This window comes from Panthera uncia (assembly GCF_023721935.1).
Source record: "Panthera uncia isolate 11264 chromosome C1 unlocalized genomic scaffold, Puncia_PCG_1.0 HiC_scaffold_3, whole genome shotgun sequence".
In the NCBI taxonomy this organism is placed as follows: domain Eukaryota; kingdom Metazoa; phylum Chordata; class Mammalia; order Carnivora; family Felidae; genus Panthera; species Panthera uncia.
In genome coordinates this window covers 6,641,755-6,665,336 of record NW_026057584.1, presented here as the reverse complement: position 1 = coordinate 6,665,336, position 23,582 = coordinate 6,641,755, and the positions used below count along the sequence as shown (strand labels likewise).

Here is a 23,582-nt window from a genome sequence, read left to right as displayed (position 1 = left end):
GAAGAGCGTGCCAAGAAGAGAAGCCGGTGTGGCATGAAACCACATATCACGAGGTCTTTAATGTTTGGGACCCAGGCATGTTCGTCCTCTTTCTCCCCGTATTCAAGGGGCTCTTAATCTAGTAAATGCAGGCAGGTGAAAGTCTTATTGTCTGTACGCTCTGAGTAGTCCCTTTGTCATGACTAATTAGTGGCCCGTGCCCCTCCACGCTGCTCCCGGCTTCTGGGACCACCACCCACATCAATGGGGACCTCCCAGGGCCGTCACAGACACAGCCCTTACAGTAGGATAAGTGTCCACTGGAGATGTCCAGCCGAGCAAGCCATACCTCTCTAGACTGTCCTGTCCCACCCCTGGGGACTCAGCCTTGACCATTTTGGATGTGCACCGGGACCTGGGCAAAGACCACTGATTTCTGCAGCTCTGTCCCCGCACCCTATTCAATGGATTAACCTGCCCCAGGATCCCACATCACACACACCGTCCATGTCACTCGATAAGCTGAACAACTGTGGACCGCTCGCATGGAGATATATTTGTGTAGTTGTTTAATAAAACATTTATTAACTCGATTTTGCCATTTTTGTGTTCTGCGTTCAGCAAATGTCTTTTGTCAGGTCTCAGTTTTATTTATTTTTGAGAGAGAGAGAGCGCGAGCAAGAGCGAGCGGGGGAGGGGCAAAGAGGGGGTGGGGACAGGGGATCCGAGGCAGGCTCTGAGCTCACAGCAGTGAGCCGACGTGGGGCTCGAACTCACCGACTGCGAGATCATGACCTGAGCCGAAGTTGGACACTCAACCCACTGAGCCACCCAGGTGCCCCTAAATCTTTCGTAATTTGCGAGACGGCTCTCTGGTGATTTTTGCAAAGTGGGGTTAGTTCCTTTCCTTTGTCTCCTGCCTCCAATGAACGTCCCTGTGGACCTGATGGGAAAGAGAACGGCCTCCCAGACAAGCCATGTGCTTTTCCACCCACTTCTTGTTTAGCAACACAAAGACCAGAGCAGGGCTCTGCTAGGAAGGGCCCGGCCAAGGTCCTCGGCAGAAGTGGGGGGTCTGGTGTGAAGCATCTGAGGTTTGTAGCACTTTTTGCTTCTCCCCTCCCACCTCCGCACACTTGCATAAGCCTCTCCCCCTCCAGATGTACTGCTCTTACAGAGGACCTGCTCAGCCCCTGCCTGCCTGGAGCGGTGCACCTGCTCTGTGCTCGCTTTGTAACCATCTTGAGGTCTGATTGCTGTCACCCTCCTGCCTCTGATCATTGTAAGTGGGAAACCCTGCTGGTGTCCCTCCCCCTGCGAGGTTGCAATTAATTTGTGTCTCGGCCGAGTTCTTGGGGCCAGTCCTGGCACGCCACTCCTCAGGCTTCTTCTCCTTTCCTAGGTCCCAACATGCCTCCTGAGCCAACAGGCATGGGTTATGACAAGCACTTGTGTGTCAGTCTAGCTGTGCGTGACTAGCTCTGGGTGCATCTGTTCTAGCCAGGCTAGGATTCACCTTTCACTTGGAAAGCCTGGTTTCCACATCCATCATCCTCTTGGACCTCCCTCAGCCATGTGATATATCACGCAGGATAAACATGACCCTTTCTCTCTGGATCTCCGTTGAGAAACCTGACCGTCAAGAGGCGGGTCATGCCTGGGGCTGACAGGTGGCAGGGCTGGAAGCAGACCCCAGGTAGTCTGACTCCTGCCCCAGGGCTCTCACCACGTGCTGGCTCCACTGAGAATCTGAGCTTCCTAAAGGCAAGTGACCGGTCACCTGCTCACATTGTTGTTGACCAGTTTCTTCTCAAAAAAGAGCGATGGTTCTTTAAATTTCTTGTGTGAATTCTCACCACTTGAAAAACAAAAATGAAACGTAACAATAAAACAGGTAGGCAAACCAAAGGCTAGTTCATTAATCAGCAAACATTTATTGAGAGTCTACTGTATGCTTGGCATTCTTCTAGATGCTGGGCATACAGCAGAGAACAAAAGAAATATTGTCCCTGCCCTCAGGGGATGTCCCTGCCATCCCCCGATCTAGAATGGTAATTCTTTTTTTTTTTTTTTTTACGTTTATTTATCTTTTGAGAGACAGAGAGAGACACAGGGTGAATGGGGGAGGGGCAGAGAGAGAGGGAGAGGGAGACACAGAATCTGAAGTAGGCTCTAGACTCTGAGCTGTCGGCACAGAGCCTGACGCGGGGCTCAAACCCAAGAACTGTGAGATCGTGACCTGAGCCAAAGTCAGACGCTTAACCGACTGAGCCACCCAGGGGCCCCAAGAGCACGTATCTTTAGCATTAGATTCTGTCTTCTGATAGAACAGAAAACTCCAAACAATGGTGGTTTGCCCGGAGCGTGGGGGGCAGTTGTATCAGACTCTTCTGTGCCCACTCCGCTTCCTGTGGCCCAGCTTCTAATCCAGCTGTTGCTGAGGTAACCGGGCCACCAGGATGGGGACTGGGCAGCTGTGTGGTGTGTCAAATCGTGAGTTTGGCATCTGTTGACACGTCCCTTCTGAGAAAAGCTGAGGAAGTAGAGAATTACTAATAGCTATTCATGCACGGACGTCGTCACCTTGCTGTGGAATCCAGACAGCTCAGGACGGAGGACTGCCACCAGCCTCCAGGGGCCTCCCAAGCTGTCCTCAAAGTGTGACTGAGTTTGGGAAGGAGAGGCACAATGGTGGAGAGAAAGAGAAAAATAAACCTAGGGTTCAGGTGAAAGCTGGTAAGGGGCCCCATTGGCTCAAGTTCGCCGTGTGTATGAAAATGGTTGATATTAACTTAGGTTCTTTTCAAACAAAGGGCAAAATTCAGAGCCAGGAGAGGTAGGCAAGGGCTGTGAAGAGCAGTGGTTACTTGAGGGAAAGTAGCCGGCAGCCCTGAAGCTGAGAGATCGTAAGCTATTTATCCTTGTTGCTGCCTGTCTCCGCCCCCCCACCCCCCCCCCCCCCCCCCCCCCGCGATGGCCTGAGCCACGGGCTCAGTCTGAAGGACACAGTTGAGCTTCTCAGTGAGAAGGGACATGACATGGTAGTGCTGGTGTCAGAGGTCAATCTGCTTCTGAAGGAATCCAAACACTACACGAGAAAAATCTATCCAGTGCCATTTGACCGGGAAGAGCCGGAGCACCGTTTCTGATCTTTTGGAAACAGTCACTTCGCTGAGAGGTGGCTCCTGAACCCTGCTGTGCGGGAGGACAGGAATACCATGATTGTTACCGACACGTACTTCGCCAACCGCTAGAGCCTCCTGGAGGACTCGCCACCTTGAGTTTCCTCAGGGAGAGCAAGTTCGACACCCTCTTCACAGACCCAGCCCTGCCTTGTGGGGTGATCTTGGCAGAGTACCTAGGCCTGCCCTCCATGTATCTCTTCAGGGGCTTCCCACGCTCCCTGGGGCACGCGATCAGCCAGAGCCCGAACCCCGCATCCTACATTCCCAGATGCTACACTCAGTTCTCAGACCGGATGACCTTCCCCCAACGGGTGGCCAACTACCTCGTTCATTACTTGGAGACCTACCTTCGTATTCAAAGTATGAAGACCCTGCATCCAATATCCTCAAGAGAGATGTGCACTTACCCACCTTGTATCGGAAGGGCTCCGTCTGGCTGTTATGATACGACTTTGTGTTCGAGTATCCCAGACCAGTCATGCCCAACATGGTTTTCATTGGAGGGACGAATTGCAAGGAAAAGGGAGTCCTGTCTCAGGTCAGTGGCTTTGTTTCTCTTTGATCGCTCTGTGTGTTCATGGGCAGACATCGTTCTCACGTGCACAATCTTCCCTCATGCATTTGGCTCTTTGAGCCAAACTGGGAGGGCTTCCTGAGGAAGGGGATGCCAGGCTCGGAGTGGACTGGCATGGAGGGGGTCAGAGGCTGAGGTTCTGAACGATGGAGAGGCTTTGAATGAAGACAGGGTACATGCGTGGCAATAACAGGCAGTATCTTTAGCGAGGTTGTCTGGGGACAGTCATAGAATCATAGAATGAGTCTTGGAAATTTCCAGTCCAAACCCTACACCTACCTGCTGAAGAAACAGGTGAAGCTTGACCAAGAGGACACTCAGCTGAGGGGTGCCTGGGTGGCTCAGTTGGCTAAGTATCTGACTCTTGATTTCAGCTCGGGCCACGATCTCATGGTGTGTGAGGTAAAGCCTTGGGTAGGGCTCTGCGCTGACAGAGTGGAACCTGCTTGGGATTCTCTCTCTCTCCCCCTCTCTCTCTCTGCCTTTCCCCTGCTCAAGCTCTTTCTTTTTCCCCCTCTTTCAAAATAAATGAATAAACTTAAAAAAAAAAAAAGGGAGGGCGCCTGGGTGGCTCAGTCGGTTAAACGTCTGACTTTGGCTCAGGTCATGATCTCATGGTCTGTAAGTTCAAGGGTCATGTTGGGCTCTAAGCTGACAGCTCAGAGCCTGGAGCCCGCTTCGGATTCTGTGTCTCCCTCTCTCTGTCCCTCCCCCAGTTGTGCTCTGTGTGTGTCTCTCTCTCACAAATAAATAAACATTAAAAAAAAAAAGGGGGGACACAGATCTGAAAGGACAGTCCGTGTGGAAACTATTCTCCCACTTCTGTGCCTCACTCTTTCCCAGAACTCTGAACCAGAGATCCTCAAACAACAGCCAGTGGACCAAATTTGCCCAGAGGCCTGTTTTTTATATGGCCCAGAGCTAAGAATTTCAAAGGGATATTAAAAACAGCAACAGCAAAGAATACGGGAGGGAGATGTACGTGACCCACTAAGCTTACATATTTGCTACCTGACCCTTTATAGAAAAAGCATGTTGACTTCTGACCTAAGGCAAGTAAGTCTTTTCAGATGCCTTCCTGACGGTATGGGAAGAGAGCCCAGAGCTATTTGGAAAGTAAAAGCCTGTGAGTTTTTTGTTTTTGTTTTTGTTTTAATATTTACACCTTCGAAAGGCTTCAGATCACTCTTTCACACCAGAATTCTCCTTTTCAGTGCATTTTTCATCAGAAAGAAAGCCTCAAGTAGGTCCCAAAGACCCTTATCCCTCTTCTTTAACATCGGGTGATTTCTTTGCTGACACATGGGATAGTTGGACATACCTATGAGAGCTGGCAGGAATGTGGAATAAATGAACATAATTGGACTGGTTCTATAAGGCATGGGGCACAAAATAGAAATACCATATGCCAGGAAAATTGAACCAAGTAGTTAGTTCATAAGCAAAAATATAAGAAGAATTTGGCATAAGAAGGAAAAAAATAGCACTTTTGTTACCGACCATTCTATTTTTGCAAAAACAGAAATGTATTTAGTCGTATCGAAAAACCAGATGGTGGTGAATGTGTTTTTTGAGCATCATGAACTTAGTCTGGAATCTCAGTTGTCATCCCAACATATTATGATGTGACATCATATGTCACCATATTATGCAACATGTAATTATGCAACATGTAATTATCAACTTGTACTTTTAAATTAGGAATTAAAGGGATCAGAGTCAGAGTTTTTTTATTAAATGATCAAACCAGGTCAACCCTGTGAAAAAAAATTTGTACTTTGCCGTGATGGAAATATTTTAGGATCATGTAGAGGTGGTGGTTGCGTGATATGGTGAATGTACTAAATGCCACTGAATTGTTCGCTTTAAAATAGTTAATTTGCTTACGTAACCTCATATAAAAAAGTACTTGAAAAAGAAGATACGTCATAGATCAGGAAAAATAAAGTCCTGATTTATAGCTGAAAAAAAAACCTCCCAAACCAGGCATTCCTTAGTAGGCAAATAACTTGGTTGGGTAATCTGTAACTACAATACAAGTGGCCACGAAAAGTTTGGAAGCATATTTGACTTCAGAAATAATCCAAGAAATTCAAATTAATAAACAACGAGATTCAATTTTGCTTACGAAATCAGCAAGCATGTTTTATAGGTAACTCTTGGCTTACCTCTAAAACAGGGATAGTAAGTGTCTTATTACGCTCTTGCTAATGTGCAGAGCCTTTTGAAAGCCAGAGCTTGGAGAACGGTCCATGCATAACGCTATGATTCACAGTTCGGGGAAGTGTGATTATTCTCAGGGTCTCAGGGTAACCTGTGTGCTCCCACTCTTGCTTGTGTGGAACAGCAAGAGATCACTTCCTAGTGCCCATGTTAGAGTGACTGACTACAGACTCTCTTGGGTCCTCTGCCCGGGGAGGGACTCAGCCACCTCAGGTCCCTGGTTTCTTGTCTGCCTGGTTGATGGTTTCCACTGGGAGACCTTCAGAGGCTGGACCTTGGGGCAGCCTCAGATGTCCTGAGGCTTATCCCAGCCCTACCCAGGGCCCCCTCTCCAGCCCCATACACCTTGTCACCTGCCCCCAGAGCAGTTCTTCTCAGGCCACATTCTCGAAGGTGCCTTTCCCTGTGCCCAGAGAGGCTCCAATCCAGGTCAGATACTGGAACAGTCTCTCTGTTGTCCTTGCTTCTTAACTGATACCCATCCTTCCCATGGCTAACCTCTTTTCCTTAGGTTTCCAATATCCCTATTTTAGAAGAGAGTTTGATGTCACTATTAGAAGGGGCATTGAAGTGTTTTTCTTAGAACAAACGAATTCAGAGAAAAATTCTAGTCTCTTCCACTCGCAAAGCAGAGAACTGCTCAAAGCTTCAGGGACAGGTTTCCACTCTCCCTTTTGGGGCTACACAAACCCAGGGAGCTCAGGCTCCCGGACCAGCACATCCTCTCTGCACAGCCTGCTCCATGGGAGGGAATGAACCAAAGCCCAGCCCTAGCCTGAGCCAGGGTAGGAAAGGGGCAACTTTCCCTCACCTCCTGGCTCCTGGGATCCCTCCTTCGCCCCCATTACATTAGTCAAGTAAGAGCTACAAGCCTTGCATTCAAGCCCAGCTGTGTGGCCAAGACAGGTGGCTTCTCTCCGGGTGTTCATTTCTCCATCTGTGGAATGGGGACACTCTGGGGTTGCGGGCAGGTACGATGGTGTTTGCAGGAGAACTTTGAAAACCATACACACAATATATGCAGGACAGGCTGCTTTAGGCTGGAGTAACAGGACGGAGACCCCTCAGATAGGAGATAGTCCAATTCTCACACGAACGAGCAAACCGAAGCTTCCAGGCAAACCAAGTGCGGTGCCCGAGGTCACAGGCTGCAGTGAGAACCCACTCCCTTGTCACTCTCTCACCCTGAGACCACACTATTGGCCTGGAACTGTTTTTCCAGGGATACAAGACCTGGAGAGTAGCAGCCTCCTGAAGGGAGGAAAGGAGACTGAACAATGATTCAGCCGATCTCAGGTGCCTCGTCTTTGCCATGTGGCCTTGGACTTCAGCCTTCTCATCTTAGAATGGGGCTGAGAGCATGTGCCTCGCTCCTCACAGGGTTGTTTGAGGATCACATGGGCAGCGTGTGAAGGTGCTTTGTGGACTATCGGGGGAAGCTATGGTCCCTGTCCCTCTCTTCTCTGGACCTTAGCTCAATGCAGGCTGAGAATTTCTGTGAGGTGATGTAAACATTGCTTCCTCGCAGTACGCTTTGGGGAGCATTTTCTCAGAAAGCTAGCTCCCGATTCCTCAGGACCAATTCTTGTGTTCCCAGGTTTCCCCCTCTTGGGTTCTGGAATCATCTAGATGGCGGTTCTCAAACGGGCAATTTTTGTCCCCTGGGGGGCAACGTCTAAAGACATTTTTGGTGTCACAATTAGGGGATGACAGTGTCACTTAGTAGGCAGAGACCACGGATGCTATTAAAAACCCTATCTATGAAGCCAAGAAATACCCACCCACCCTCTCCCAACAAAGAATTTTCTTTCCCCAAAAGGCACTAGCACTAACGTTGAGAAATACTGATTTAAATCAATTCCACATGAATATCAGTAACTTCTACCCTGCAGGGCCCACTCTCTGAGCCATCTTGTCTCCCTTCAGGGGTCTCTACAAGTAATAGTCACTCGGGCTGCAGTGTCCACATTTATTGGGCAGCTGAGGATTGAATTCTAGGCAAGTCAGGGGAAGAAAACCTCAAAATGCCAAGTCATTCTTAATATGCACTTTTAGAAATACACGACTTACACCAATGTCTACAATGCGTTTCATGGTTTGTTTTCCTCTCAAAAAGGGTTTTGAAATGTGTTTATCTTTATGACTGATTAGACGTGCAGAGCATTTTGACAGTATTGTTTCTGTTAATAAGTAATTATCCAGAATAGCTAATGAGTCAGTATTTTTTAAAAAAGTATTCAACATGAGTATCTGAAAAACTCGAACCTTGTTTGATTCCTAATTCATGTAATTCTAAGAGAATGAGATTAAGTGGGTTTAAAACAAAAGCAAACAACTTTACCGAGATATAATTCATAGAGCATACAATTCATTCATGGCAAGTTTATAATTTGGGTTTTTTTTTTTTTAGCATATTTGTAGATTTGTGCAACTATGACCACAATCCATTTGGGAATATTTTCAATCACCCCTAAAAGAAACCCTGGCCCCATTAGTAGTCACTCTTCAGCCCCTGGCACTCTGTGTTTATGGATTTGCCTATTCTCATCACCTCATACAACTGGAATCACAGAATATGTGACTGGGTTTTTTTTTTCTTTTTTTAACATAATGTTTTCAGGGTTCATCCATGGTGTAGCATTATTTTTATTGGTGAATAATATTTCCTTCTGTGGATATACCACACTTTGTGTATCTTCCAATCAGTTGATGGGCTTTTGGGTTCTTTCTACTTTTTGGCCATTACGAACACTGCTTCTGTGAACATTCACGTACAAGTTTTGTGTGGACATATGTTTTCAATTCTCTCCGGTACATGCCTAGCAGTGGAATAACTGGGCTGTGTGCTAAGTCTATTTTTTATCTTTGAGGCACTGCCAGACTATCTTTCAAAGTGCCTGCTCCATTTGTTTTATTGTGGTAAAATACCCATAAAATAAATGTCACCATTTTAAGGGTTTTTGTTTGTTTGTTTGCTTGTTTTGGAGAGACAGAGACAGTGCGAGTGAAAGAGAGAGTCCCAAGCAGCCTCTGCACCACCAGCACAGAGCCCAATGCGGGGCTTGAACTCACAAAACTGTGAGTTCACAACCCGAGCCGAAACCAAGAGTGGGAAGCTTAACTGACTGAGCCACCCAGGTGCCCCAAATTTCACCATTTTAAAGTGTGCGGTTTAGTGGTATTTAGTATCCCCCCAGTGTTGTACATTATCACTACTACCTAGTTCCAGAACATTTTTATCATACCCAAAAGACGCGCACATACCTTGTAAGTAGTCACTCTGCATTCTGCCCTCCCCGGCCCCCGGCAACCACCAATCTGCTTTCCATCTATAGATTCGCCTCTTCTGTATATTTTATAGAAATGAAACTATATAAGGGCATCTAGGTGGCCCAATCTGTTTAGCGTCTGACTCTTGATTTTGGCTCAGGTCGTGATCTCGTGTTTGGGGGTTCGAGCCCTGTGTCTGGTTCTGCGCTCTGTGGAGCCTGCTTGGGATTCTCTCTCTCCATCTCTCTCTGCCCCTCCCCTGCTCTCTCTCTCTCTCTCTCTCTCTCAAAGTAAATAAATAAACTTAAAAAAAGAGAAAGAAATGAGATCGTACAAAAGTGGACTTTTATATCTGGCTTCTTTACTTAGCTTAATGTTTCCAGGTTCATCCATGTTGTTGCATCTATTGGTAGTTCATTTCTTTTTTAAATATTTATTTTTTTGAGAGAGGGAAAGAGAGAGAGTGTGAGCGGGGGCGGGGGAGCCAGAGAGAGATGGAAAGAGAGAAGCATCCCAAGCAGGCTCTGTACTGTCAGCACAGAGCTCAGCAGCACGGGGCATGATCCCACCAACCGTGAGATCATGACCTGAGCCTAGATCAAGACTCAGGTGCTCAACCAACTGAGCCACCCTGGTGCCCCATTATTTCATTTCTTTTTGTGGCTGAATAATTTTCCATTGTGTGGATAGACCACTGTTCATTTATACATTTATCAGTTGATGGACATTTCTGTCATCAGTTGATGGGTTTCTACTCTTTGCTGTTGTGAATAGTGCTTCTGTGAGCATCTGTGTACACATTTTTGTTTAACTGTTGTTTTTATCAGCAAAACTAAAAGGCAACTGATGGAATGGGAGAAGATATTTGCAAATGACATATCAGATAAAGGGTTAGTATCCACAACCTATAAAGAACTTATCAAACTCAACACCCAAAAAATGAGTAACACAGTGAAGAAATGGGCAAAAGACACGAATAGACATTTCTCCAAAGAAGACATCCAGATGGCTAACAGATGCACAAAAAGATGTTCAATGTCACTCATCATCAGGGAAATACAAATCAAAATCATGATGAGATACCACCTCACACCTGTCAGAACGTCTAAAATCAACATCTCAGGCAACACCAGATGTTGGTGAGGATGTAGAGAAAGACGAACCCTGTTGCACTGTTGGTGGGAATGCAAATTGGTGCAGCCACTCTGGAAAACAGCATGGAGGTTCCTCAAAAAATTAAAAATAGAACTACCCTACGACCCAGGAACTGCCCTACTAGGTATTTATCCAAAGGACACAGATGTGTTGTTTCAAAGGGGCACGTGCACTCCAATGTTTATAGCAACACTATCGACAATAGCCAAAGTATGGACAGAGCCCAAATGCCCATCAACTGATGAATGGATAAAGATGTGGTACATATTCACAATGGAATATTACTTGGCAATCAAAAAAATGAAATTTTGCCATCTGCAACAACGTGGATAGAATTAGAATGTATTATGCTAGGTGAAATTGGTCAGTCAGAGAAAGATGAATATCATATGACTTCACTCATGTGGAATTTAAGATACAAAACAGATGAACATAAGGGAAGGGAAGCAAAAATAATATAAAAACAAAGAGGGGGGACAAAATATAAGAGACTCTTAAATACAGAGAACAAACTGAGGGTTGCTGGAGGGGTTTTGGGTGGGGGGTGATGGGCTAAATGGGCAAGGGGCATTAATGAGGGCACTCGTTGGGATGAACATTGGGTGCTATATGTAGGGGATGAATCACTGGATTCTACTCCTGAAATCATTATTGCACTATATGCCAACTAACTTGGATGTAAATTAAAATAATAAGTAAAAAAACAGTTGTTTTTCGTTCTTTTGAGTATATACCCAGGCGTGGAATCGCTGGGTCAGATGGTAATTTTATGTGTAACTTGTTGAGGAACTGTCAAACTGTTTTCTACAGTGGCTACACCATTTTATATTCCCACCAGCAATGTATGGATATTCCAGTTTCCCCACATCTTTGCCAACAGTTGTTATTTTGCATTTGAAAGGTTTTTTATTACAGCTATCCTAGTGGTGGAGAATTGATATCTCGTTTTTATTTGCAGATCCTTGATGACTATTGATGTGGAGCATAGTTTCATATGCTTGTTGGCCTTTGGGCAATCTATTCAAATCCTTTGCAAATTAAAAAATTGTTTTTTGTTGTTGTTGTTTTTATTGAGTGTCGGAGGAAGCAATTGGGAGGATGTTCATGCTGGGTTACATCTGGGGGCTGAATCCAGGCTTCTCTGCTCCTCCATTGTCCCTGGAACGTACGCTCTGCCCACTGTTATCACAGTGGGAGCTGTTTCCGAGGATGTAGCCTTGAGAGAGGAAGATATTGTTGATGGTAGACCATGTGGATGGTATACATGACTGAACCCAGTTAAGGGCTCTCTTAAGATTTGGCAGACAGGGGCGAAGATCACTTGACCTTGCAGCCACTCAAGACAAGCCTTGTGAGTAAGTTCCCTTGCTTATTAACCCCAACACCCATCAATCTAGAGTGGTCTGCCTCTGTCTTCGGTCTCTCCTTGCCCTCCATGTACAGTGACCAATTTGTGAGCCAACAGTTGGTGAACCAGCCAGGAAACCGAAGAAACGGGCTTTGGGAAAGAGGTGTCACGGGAGAAATCCCGAGTTGGCCATCAGCCTTTCTGTGGGAGGTGGCATGTATGTCAGATGCTTATGGACCCCCAGATGAGTATGGGGACACATGAAAACACTGGCTGGTTCGGTGCACTCGTTGGAGCCACTGTGCAGAGCGCTCTGTGGCAGAGAAGAGAAACAAATGACTGCAGGATGGGTGGGCTGCTACTGTGGGCGGCTTGGTGGGCCTCCCTAGCTTAACTAGAGGCTGAAGGTCTAGTTAGAAGGTTGGAAGAAGAGCTGGGGTTGGAGAAAGATGTGCGGTGCCCGCTGCTCTGCTGGCTTCGGGGCTGGCAGACAAGGCATGGGTTGGGCGCTACGACAGAGACGGCAGGAAGAGATGACCTCTAGAACTTTGGTCCAAGCTCTGGAAGGGGGCAGAGACCCGATGGTGGGTAGTGGGTTGACTGAGGTGCTGGCCATCTTCTGCTATGTGGCCACAAATGGGATCTTGATCCCCTGTTAACAGGGAGGAGCTAGCAATGTAATGGGTGAGGGCAGAAATAGGAGAAGTGAGTGCTCAGAAGAGTGGGAAACTCTACCCTGGCTCCTGGCCACCCTTATGCCATCCCATCCCCCCTTTCCCCTTTAGTTTCTGCACGCTTCTGCTTGCTGCCTAACATTTTACAGGAGTTTGTCATCATTTTCCGTGGGGCCACTGGTCCGATAGGAACTACTCCTCTTACCAGAAGCCAGAAATGCTTCTCAGTGAATTGAAAAATAGTTTTTGGTCATGTTAAAAATTCCCATCTGTAAATCTATAGCTTAATTTGGGACAAAACCAGGAGGATTTCAATGTTAAACCTAACCATCCAGCGTGGTATATGTCTCCTTTATTTATTCTAGCCAGATTTATATCTTGGAGTTGCCAAAGAAAAAAATCCAACTGAGTACACTTGAAGATCCACTGGCTTTATTAAGGACTCATGAATCGGCAGCATCTCATGTAGCAAGCAGAGGGGAGCTCTGAGGCATTGTACAAAACGGATGGTTTTCAAAGGAAGGAGGGTGGGGCAAGGAAGTTATTAGCAAACGACCCCCATCCCTAAACAGAATAGCAGAAGATTGGAGAAGAGGAGTTGAGACAGAGCCTGAGTCGAGGCTGGGTCATGGTGTCCACATGTTCCAAGGTGAGCATGCCCTGCACGAGGGTGCTCTCTGCCCCCACTAGGTCATCGCTAAGGGTCACCTTGCCCATTTATGCTGTAGATAACAGCAACTCTTATTTCGTGGAGTAAATATAGAATGCTCAACAAACACTCGTGTTGTCTTCAAGTCTCCAACGCAGGATCCTTCAAGATATTTCCATATTTGACAGCCACCTCAAGTCTTCCCTGACCTTTGCAAGAGACGTCCTGATATGGAAAAAAAAAAAAAAAAAAAAAAAAGGACAAAACCAAAGAGCTAGTGCTGCACTCCCTGTTTAGAGAAAGCTGCCTTAGCAACATCATAGATCTTTCTGGGTGTGCTCCATGTTACCCGTGCATGGGAGGAAAGAGCATTAAGAGTTTTCAGTTAAGGGCACATCCACCAGAGAGGTTAGTTATGCTTGGAGACTGGGGCACTGGGGACTCCTCAGAGCTTGGTCACAGCCCTTTAGGACACCATTAACAGAAATAGGAGGAGAGCCAATGAAGCGGGTATCCACAGTCTTGTTCTGAGAATTGGATAAAAAGCAAGAGTGAGTTAGAATGATCCTTGGAGAGAGCAGCGAAGGCAGGTGAGTTTTCCCTAGGTACAGGGAATTGATCTCTCCCTGTGTGCAAGCAGAAGGGTGGGGCCAGTGGTGAAAGACCGGGATAGATTTAGTTTGTAATGATTAACATAAGGAAGGCACGCTGCCTGCCAGTTACTTGCCCTTCTGAGTGACTCAATGATAAGATAAAGATGATGGAAATAAATGCAGGAGACACAGCCTGATTGGAAAAGTCAGCTGCTTTGAGCTTCTATGGACATGGCTGCAGGATTCCTGGTTCCCCTGCCGGCGCTCACGGGGCTGTTGCTGTTCCTGTGTGTCGGGCCCCGGGCTGAAGGTGGGAAGGTGCTGGTCTTGCCCATGGATGGCAGCCACTGGCTCAGCATGAAGGAGGCCCTGCAGGAGCTCCATGCCAGAGGCCACGAAATAGTGGTCGTTTCGCCAGAGGTGAATCTGCATATCAAAAAAGAGGACTTTTTCACCCTGATGACCTACGCCATTCCGTACACCCAGGAGGAATTTGATGACCTCTTTCTGAGCCAGTCTTATCTGGTTTTTGAAAAACTACATTTTCTAAAGATGTTTTTGAAAATCATGGAAAATTTGAAAACTGCTTCTTTGATTTTTCAAACGTCTTGCAAGGAGCTGATGTATAACAAGGACCTGGTCGGGCACCTGAACTCCAGTTCCTTTGATGTGGTTTTAACAGATCCTGTTTACCCCTGTGGGGCAGTCCTGGCTAAGTACCTGTCACTGCCTGCCGTGTTTTTTTTGCGCTATATTCCATGCGACTTAGATTTTGAGGGCACGCAGTGCCCAAACCCTTCCTCATATATTCCTAGGCTATTAACAATGAATTCAGACCACATGACATTCCTGCAAAGGGTCAAGAACATGCTCTATCCTCTGATCCTGAAGTACATTTGCCACATTGCTTTCACTCCTTACGCAAGCCTCGCCTCTGAGCTCCTGCAGAGAGAGGTGTCGGTGGTGGATGTTTTCAGCTCCGCATCCATGTGGCTGTTCAGAGGAGACTTTGTACTGGACTATCCCAGGCCAGTGATGCCCAACATGGTCTTCATCGGGGGCATAAACTGTGCCAACGGGAAGCCATTATCACAGGTCTGTATGGGTGCCTACAATGTTCCAAGTGGAACACATGTTTTTGTTTTTTTTCTTAATTTACTTCCAGGTGTTTACTTATCTACCAGTCTCTCTAAAGATGTCTATCTCTCGTTCTCCTGACAGTTTGGTAAGATGAATGTTGAAGTGCCTCCACTAATGCAGGAAAGGTTTGCCAGGGTCACTGAGAAAAACGAGAGGCAGGGGTGAGCGTCTGTGATAGGATTGGCAAGTGCTGCTTTGAGTCAACCAAGACTGTCTTCCAGGCAGTCTCCGTCTTCATAGTTGTGCAATTTTCTCCAGCTGTGTAGGAGCAGAGAAACCGAGTTGTGGGCTGATCCATCAGGACGTTTTGCTTGTGGGTGTTTGCTCATCCTGGAGGACAAAGGAACTATCGCATTGTGTTTGTTGACACGGTCGTTTTTAGTGGCTTCGTCTTGGAAGGGACTAAAGTGTGATCATAGGAGACCTAAACACCAAAAGGGAGCAGGAGTGTCTGAGAGCTTGAGTAAATGAAGGGGAAGTGAGACAATGCAGAAGAGAGAAGGTGGGGTCTCTGTGACTCGAGAAAGTAACCGAGTTCAAGTTTTCAGAGAGGGAGCTGTGCTGACAAGTTTTCCGACCAGGTGTTGATATCTGGTATATAACTCGGGACTAGCAGAATTGCATGGCAGGTCGGTTGAATGGCTTGGGATGCTGAAGTCATCAAAGGCTGGTCGGAGGGACTAAGGAAGAGATAAAACTAGGAGCCTGTAAACCCAGTGAAGCGGAGGACGGTGATGAAAAGAATGGAGTCTAAAAGGGGAAAGAGTTGTTGGGAGGGCTGACCGCATCACCAGGCCCATCCTCCCAGCCCAGGTTTCCATGGTAGAAATTATTGCTTTACTAATACTTTCAGAGGCATCTGACATTAATCCTGGATATTTGGGTTTCATTGAAATAGGACTCATGGGAGCTATTTTATTTCTTAATTCACCGAGTTAGCCATCTTTTTTTCCCCCATTTATGCCATATTCACTTACTTTATATTAACTTCCATGACTTTAGATCTTTTATAGTTTTTGCATTCTTACTTCTGTATCTCTTCTTATTTATGTACATATTATTGCACAGGACTCTAATGCCATTTCTCTTTTTGCTTCAGACCACAAGCGAGCTATACTATCTGGCTTTTTCCTTTGTGCAATGCATTTATTCACTTAAAAACTATATATTAGGCTTGTAAAAATTGAAAAATAGGAAGGCATTTAAAAAGTAACTGGTGCTCTTTTCTTTTAGTGTTGCTATGTAAATATATCCTCTGGAGTTAACTGCACTGGTTCAAATTCTCACTCCCATTTTTCTAGCTGAACGGGCAGGTGGGCAGGTGACCCAACTATTCTGGCCTTACTATTGTCACAATGAGCATACAATAAATATTATCTATTACCATTATTTAAAAAGTGCCCAGCAGGACAAGGTATGTCATCTGGAGACCGTTAGATGTTTGTGCCAATTTATTTGGTATGCAAAAGATCATTTACACTGAAATTCTCAAGTATTATACGTGATAGGCACACCATTATCACTTTTGTTCCACTAAATTCTTTTTTACTTTGAGATTTTGTCTCCCTTACTTTGGTTTACACTTAGATGTGACTTCTTTCGGTACTTGACGGAAATTTTCTCCAAATATGAAAGATCAAAGTCTAAGTCTTTCATATTTTTGCTCCTTTTCTTTCTTAAGATTTCTGATGGGTGGAGTTCTTTTATTGGTTTTCTCATAGAAATAATTTTTGGAATTGCTTATTCTTTTTACTATTTTTATTTTCTATTTCATTAATTCCAGTTTTCTTTTTATTAATGATTGTCATTCTTGTATCTTTTGGTTTATTTTATAGTTATAGTTATTTTTCTAATTTTCCTTTGGTAAGCATTAAGTTCCTGTTAGAGTTTTCTTAATAATGAAACACTGAAGGTCATAAAACTTTTCCTGTGTTTCCTAGGTTTTCGCATAAATTGCTCATATATTTTTCCTTTTTGTTTTTGGTAACTCAATGGTTTGGATTTTCTCTTTAAGCTCATGGCTATCTTCAAAGCTGTTTCTTTATTCCCATATAGTTAAGGTTTATATTAGCTATATTTCTCTTATTTTTCTAATCATTTTATATTTTAATCAGAGAATGTTTAAAAAATTTTAGTAGGCATGTTTGAAAAAAGGCATGAAGAGGGTTAAAACTAATTTTGATATATTTTATTCAATCAAATATATCTAAAACATTATACCTTCAACATAAAATTATTAATGAGATATTTCACATTATTTTTTAAAAAGTTTATTTATGTTGAGAGAGAGCATGCGTGTGCTTGAGAGAGCATGAGTGCATGAGCGGGGGAGGGGCAGAGAGAGAGGGAGAGAGAGAGTCCTAAGCAGGCTCTGTGCTGCCAGCATGGGGCCCAAAGTGGGGCTTAATCTCACTAATGGTGAGATCATGACCTGAGCCAAAATCAAGAGTTGGATGCTTAACCAACTGAGCCACCCAAGTGCTCTGAGATATTTTACATTCTTTTGCTTTCATACTAAATCTTCTTAATCTGGTATGTATTTTACACTTACAGCATATTTCAATTTGGACTGGCCACATTTCAAATGCTTGGTAGTCACGTGTAGCTAGTGGCTTCTATGATCGGTAACTTATTATTAACATTTGTAAATGTTCCATAGATACACCTAAAAATGTATATTTAAGTTTTTTTCTATTTAAAAAACCGTGACATCCCCAATTCTGAAAATGGTGTCTTAAACTACTTCCTTATTTAACTGGGGTTGCTCTGTGGGAAAGTGCTAGTGAGTCCACGGAGAGTCCACTGCAGGGTCTTTGAGATGGTCATCTTTTGCACCAAAGGAAATGCCATTTTCTCCACTCTGAAAGCCCACTCAAGCCTTTCCATAAAAGAGGAATATTGATATACAGGACTGTGATTCTGGGGCCAAGACATTTTTTAAAAGAGATTTTCAATTTGGAAAATTCTTTAAATAAAATGGTTTCTTTTTCTGTAAAAGGCAACTTTCCACTTAGCAGCACTAATTCAGATATATCAAAACTGGATGCTGTTCGCCCTCAACTGTTATAACTAGCCACCATTCTACTTTGTCTTCACGAATTTGGCCACTCCAGGCATCTCATAGAAATGGAAGCATACACTATTTGCCTTTTTTGTAACTGACTTACTTCACTTAGCCTAACGTCCTCAAGGTTCATGCATATTGTAGCATTAGGTCAGAATATCCTTACTTTTTTTAAGGCTATAATAGTCCGTCGTATGGATACACATTTTGCTTTTATATTCATCCATTGACTCATCCATTGTAGGTTGCTTCCACTAGAGCTGTTGAGATCCATGGCTTCTGAGTGACCCCAGTATGCCACCCAACTGAAGACTTTCCTGAACAATGAAGACTTATGTTAACCAATTGTACAGACACAAATGCACTTATTGTGTCCTACACAGAGCAGTAGTTGTTAACTCTTAATTAGCATAACCACCATGAAAGTGTGCACTTTCCTATCACTTCAAAACTCCTGACATCCCTTCTCCCCCTGCTCCTCCTCCCCTCCCCACCAACAACGATGAATATCTTCACTGGTGAGTCCCCTTGCCTGGCAGGCAAATGAACTCATTTTTTTAAAAGCTCTGGCAGTCTTCTTTATTATAATACTTCTTGTACAATTAGTGGCTAAGAAGCACTACCCAGGATACCTCAGTGACCACTTGACGTGGTTTTAACAGACTGTGTGCCCTTGTGGGATAGTAATGGCTGAATCCTATGTTCCTGCTAGGTCTTGTATGCACACCATTCCATGGGGATTGGGCTTAACTCAACTTCACGTGTTCTTAATTAAGTGTGCTCAGGCCACATGAGCTTCCTGTAAAGAATTACAAATAATGCTGCACTTTTAGTCTATCCAGTTCGGTTGCCTTTTTGCTCCCATGTCTTACGCAAACTTTTCCTTAGACACAACCAAAGGGGATGGATGACACATTTTGTGATGGGCTATCCCAAGGTAGCCATGCCCAAAACAGTTTTCACGACGGGGATAAACCGTGGCAACAGAAATGTATTCTCTCCAATATGCATATGCTGCCTCACCCAACCAGTATCCCAGGCTCTCCTATATTCCTGGCTTTTGTCAACCTATTTTAAAATAGATACATTCTGCACATGGCAATGGGATAGTTTTGTGTAGTTTTATGGAAATACTTTCCACATTTCCATAAATCACAGTTGTAGAACCAAGCTGGGTACAGGCTAGTAATCCTATTTGTGTTGGGTTTTGAGTAATCACTACCACTGGTTTACTGCTTACGTGACCTGAACGGCATCCTAGGGATGTTGCTAACTAATCATGTAACCGTGAAGAATTCACTTAAGTATTTTGCTCAAGAATTCACTTAAGTATTTTCCCCACTTTGGAGGGAATATGTTCCTGCTAACACTGATGTCAGTCCATGAAACTCACTTTAGACTTCCGACCTCCAGATCTTTAAGAGAATAAATGTGCCTTGTTTTAAGCCACCAAATTTGTGGTAATTTGTTCCAATAGCCATTGGAACCGAATACACCACTTTGTCAGGTTAACCTGTTTTTTAAAAAGGCTACATTTAATACTATATTTAAACGGAAAACTCTTACTAGTCACTGGCATTTATGTGGGACTAAAAAGCATCTTTAAGCCAGAAGGATTAATATACTCACATCCTTTACTACCATGTGTTGAAAAATCGGAAGTAAAACGAGTTATCTTGGCAACGTTAACTTCAGAGCAAACTACCTGGCTCACATTTCAAACAAAATGGAAAGGCAAGGTTCAAGGTGCTGTAAACCTTTTGTCCCAATACTACGAAATAACCAGCATCTGCCTCGGGATTATGTTTAATAAACAGCAAAGCGCATACAGGTATTTACGACAAGTTCTAAAGACAAATGGAGGTCTAACTCGTATGGTCCCAATAATAACAACAAATAGGCATTGGCATGAACTGCTTATAAATTCTCGAGTACAGTTGTTCTGAAAGTAGAGTGCACTTGCAATCTTCAAAAAAAAAAAAAAAGTCCTGCTGCTCCTCACGATGTTTTTTCAATTCAACTTGGACTGGAATTACTTGGTGTCAATGTGTAGCAACTGCTCTCTGCCGTTTATGACCAGGGACTTTAACTCTCCGTCTTCTTCCACCTCCACCCTTTCTTGGCCATTCTCAATGATTCTCTTGGTGGTGATTTTTTTGCCATTGACGATTTCGGTGGAAGTCGACATGGATTTGAAGTTGCCGGTCCCACCACTACCATAAGACATGGCGAAGGAAGAAAGGCCTCCATTCCCCAGGGAACCAAAGGAGCTGAATCCTGTATCAAAAGAAGAAACACCACCCCCAAACACTGGAAATCCACTGAAGGCGGTGAAGAAGGGCGCGGTCCCCCTGCTTCTGCTTCTCCGGGAGCTCCTCCGACCGCCCACAAGGTTCCCCAGCGGGTCTCCAAAGAAGTCGAAGGAAAATGGGTCCCGGCCGCCGAAGAACTCCCTGAAGACCTCGGCCGGGTCGCGGAAGGTGAAGACGTGCTCGAAGGGGTCGCGGAAGGGCCCGCCGCCCCCGCCGCAGTCCTCCACTCCGGCCTCGCCGTACCGGTCGTAGACGTCCCTCTTCGTGGCGTCTGACAACACCTCGTAGGCCTGGGCCACCTGCTTGAACCGCCTCTCCGCCTCCTCCTTGTTCTCGGGGTTTTTGTCGGGGTGCCACTTGAGCGCCAGCTTGCGGTACGCCTTCTTGATGGCCTCGGACGAGGCCTGGCGGGGCACGCCCAGCACCTCGTAGTAGTCCACCATGGTGGACGGCGCGGCACGGCCCGCGGGCCACGGGCACGACGAGGGGACGCGGGACCGAGTGCCCCCGCGACGCCAGGCAGCAGGGAAGGGGAGCCCTCGTGACGTAGCCCGCGCCTCATTGGCCGAGGCCGCATCCCAGAATGCAGCGCCGGGGGGCGGGACCTGCCGCGCTTCCGACGAGGCTCTCTGTGGCGTGGTTCGCTGGGGCGCGGACGCCCCGCCTACAGAGGCCCCGCCCACCACCTGGCCCCACCCACCCGCCTTCTGGCTGGGGCCGGTGACCTCCAAATCCCGCTGGAAAAAGAGGAAGGTAGCGGGTGGAAGTGGGGGCCCACGTTCTGGTGGTGGGGCAGAGTGGTATTTTTAAAGAAGGCTTTCTGTCAGACCCCCCCCCCCCCCCCCCCCCCGCCTCCTTCGCCCGGTGGGGGTAGACTGATGGCGGTGCGTTTAGTCTGACCTTGTGCTGAAGGTCACCCACATCGTTTGTCCAGGACAGCAGTTCTCCTGTGTTTTGGCCCCAGGACCCTTTTGCTTTAGTTTATATAGGTTGTAACAATCAATACTAACACCGTTAGAAATTAAGGCACTCAAAAAAACCCTCAATAGTCAATTTAATAGCAATAAAACCGTTACACGCTAAGATAAATCATATTTCTATGGGAAAACAACTTTTTCAAAACAAAACAATTACTGAAGAAGGGCATCATGTTACATTTTTTGTGTCTCTCTGGTTTAAAAGAAGAGAACTGGATTCTTCTGCTTCTGCAGGCAACCTATGGCTATATTACAGGTGATGTGGCCAGAGAGAGACTCCACTGTACATAAAAGAGATCATGTGAGTGAAAAAGCCAGATAGTATTATGGAAATAGTTTTGACTTTGCAAAATTCCCCTAAAAAATTCTTGGGTATTCCCATGGGGCTTTGGCCCACAGTTTGAGAACTCCTGGTCTAGTATATCAAAACTAGTAAAATTTGCTGGCAATAGGGACACCTGGGTGGCTCAGTCAAAGGTCTGACTTCACCTCAGGTCATATCTTGCGGTTTGTGACTTTGAGCCCCGCATGGGGCTCTATGCTAACAGCTTGGAGCCTGGAGCCTGCTTCAGATTCTGTGTCTCCCTCTTTCTCTAACACTCCCCTGCTTGCACTCGTTTCTGTCTGTCTGTCTCTCTCAATAATAAACATTAAAAAAAGTTGCTGCTGTGTTTACAGTGCTGGTCAACTTGGGTGCAGTAATTATTTCCACTAAAACTGCTCTACCTTGACTGTGATTTTCTTTTTGGCATTTTTGGACCTCTGACTTCTCTCTATTTTCTCCTTATTCTCTGACGCTGTATTTTTTGCTTTAATAAATGGTAAGTCAACACCAATAAAGGTCACTAAGCTCTAATAGGAAAATGATTAACCAATGAACTCTGTAATATTTCATCATAAAGGGTACTAGACCCAATAAGGCACACTCTGTCACCAGAACAAACTGCTGACTTTATGTCACCAGAACAAACTGCTGACTTTAGGTCATTTTGAGGGACCGAATACAATCCTATAATCATGGATTCGACATTTTATAATCAAGGAATAAACAGTATTACGAAGCGGATTTGGAGTAGAGTCTAGCGTGAACCAAGCAATGTGGGAAAAGCATGATTGGGCGAGGTCAAGTGCTCCAGAATGTCTGGAGGGAAAGGGGCAGAGGGAGGGGTCTAGTGAAAGGGCTGGAGAGGAGGAATGAGCTTGGATAGGTGAGCTCAAGGTCCATTCCAGTGAATTCTGAGGGCAAGCCCAAAGACTCTGAATTTTATTCTGGGTCCTAGGAGACTGTTGACCAAGGTTTCAGGGATGGTGGTGGGATAGGGCAGTGCAGGGGGCAGCTGATGGAGGGTAGACGGGGGTTGGGAGCCTTGGGGTCTGAGGCCCTGATACAGGACTATGGCATCTCTGAGACAGTGGATCCAGCAGTTGCTTGCATGGATATGGGGCCTTGAGCAAAGGAGAAGGGAAGAAGGGAAGACACCTCTGTACAAAAAACATTTACTGAGTATTTACTGCCTGCAAAACCACCTGAGTGAGTGATTCCAAAGCCGAAACCCTGCTTGTAAGGGTCGAGTCATGGCCCCAAACCATGCAGGTGCAACAGAGGCCTCAAAAAGTTCTGAGGCTTCGAATGATGCAGGGAAAGTCATAAAATTATCACAGTGGTGACTGTGTGGGTTTACAGCCCTTTTGCTCTGGGCAATCTACAGATGAACTCTTATGACACTGAGAGTTCAGAAGAATGATTGCCCTTAATGTTTAAATTGGATTGGGAATTTCAGAATGGCAGATAGGGGTACACCCAAGGAGCCAAAACATTGCTACCTCTTTGCTACCCACTCGGAATCTTAGTCCTGGAGAATGGAAAGTGCTTGGGGTGGGGTGGGCGTGGGTGGGGAGCTTCGGAGCTCCCATGTGTAGGAGTGCACCTATATACAAGTAAGTACCAGACTGGATGTCTGTGGAGGAAGGATGGTGGGAAGGGAAATCTTGAGTACCTATTCTAGGCACCAGAATGAGGGAGGCCCTGTGAATATGCCCCACAGGACATCAAAACTTTAAAGTTAGCATTTTCTCCATGACCTTCTAACAGGTCCCTGAATATGGGTGGCCAGTGACGTCCATGGTCAAAATGCTGGGGTCTGTGCTCTCATCCTGGGATTGTAGAGAACAGCAGTGATCTCCAAAAGAAAGGGCAAGGTGATCAGTTCTGTCTGCACTTGGATTTGCCATTTCTTAGAGAGAGGCATTTTTAAAAAATGTTTATTTTATTTTTGAGAGAGAGCCAGCGAGCAAGTGGGGGAGGGGCAGAGAGAGAGAAAGGGAGACAGAGGATCCCAAGCGGGCTCTGCGTTGGCAGCCGAGAGCCCGATGTGGAGCTTGAACTCACAAATTGTGAGATCATTGAGCTGAAGTCCAACGCTCAACTAACTGAACCAT

The 23,582-nt window shown here is 45.6% G+C and overlaps 2 protein-coding genes across 2 annotated transcripts; one reads left to right on the top strand and one right to left on the bottom strand.

Moving 5' to 3' along the window:
* The first annotated feature begins 11,707 nt into the window (after nt 1–11,707).
* LOC125911044 (UDP-glucuronosyltransferase 1A3-like) lies at nt 11,708–19,547 on the top strand. Its single transcript, XM_049614640.1, has 2 exons — nt 11,708–14,745; nt 18,099–19,547. The coding sequence occupies exons 1-2, from the start codon at nt 13,876–13,878 to the stop codon at nt 18,135–18,137; spliced, it is 909 nt and encodes a 302-aa protein (XP_049470597.1). The 5' UTR covers nt 11,708–13,875; the 3' UTR covers nt 18,138–19,547.
* A 210-nt stretch (nt 19,548–19,757) lies between these two features.
* LOC125911045 (dnaJ homolog subfamily B member 3-like) lies at nt 19,758–20,700 on the bottom strand. The gene has a single exon (XM_049614641.1). The coding sequence runs from the start codon at nt 20,607–20,609 to the stop codon at nt 19,887–19,889; it is 723 nt and encodes a 240-aa protein (XP_049470598.1). The 5' UTR covers nt 20,610–20,700; the 3' UTR covers nt 19,758–19,886.
* Nucleotides 20,701–23,582: the final 2,882 nt, after the last annotated feature.

Bases quoted from the DNA above. Each gene is read 5' to 3' on its own strand.
- LOC125911044 (XM_049614640.1), top strand. From the start codon at position 13,876: ATGGACATGGCTGCAGGATTCCTGGTTCCCCTGCCGGCGCTCACGGGG. The intron at 14,746-18,098 runs GTCTGTATGGGT...CATCCATTGTAG, and splicing joins ACGGGAAGCCATTATCACAG to GTTGCTTCCACTAGAGCTGT.
- LOC125911045 (XM_049614641.1), bottom strand. From the start codon at position 20,609: ATGGTGGACTACTACGAGGTGCTGGGCGTGCCCCGCCAGGCCTCGTCC.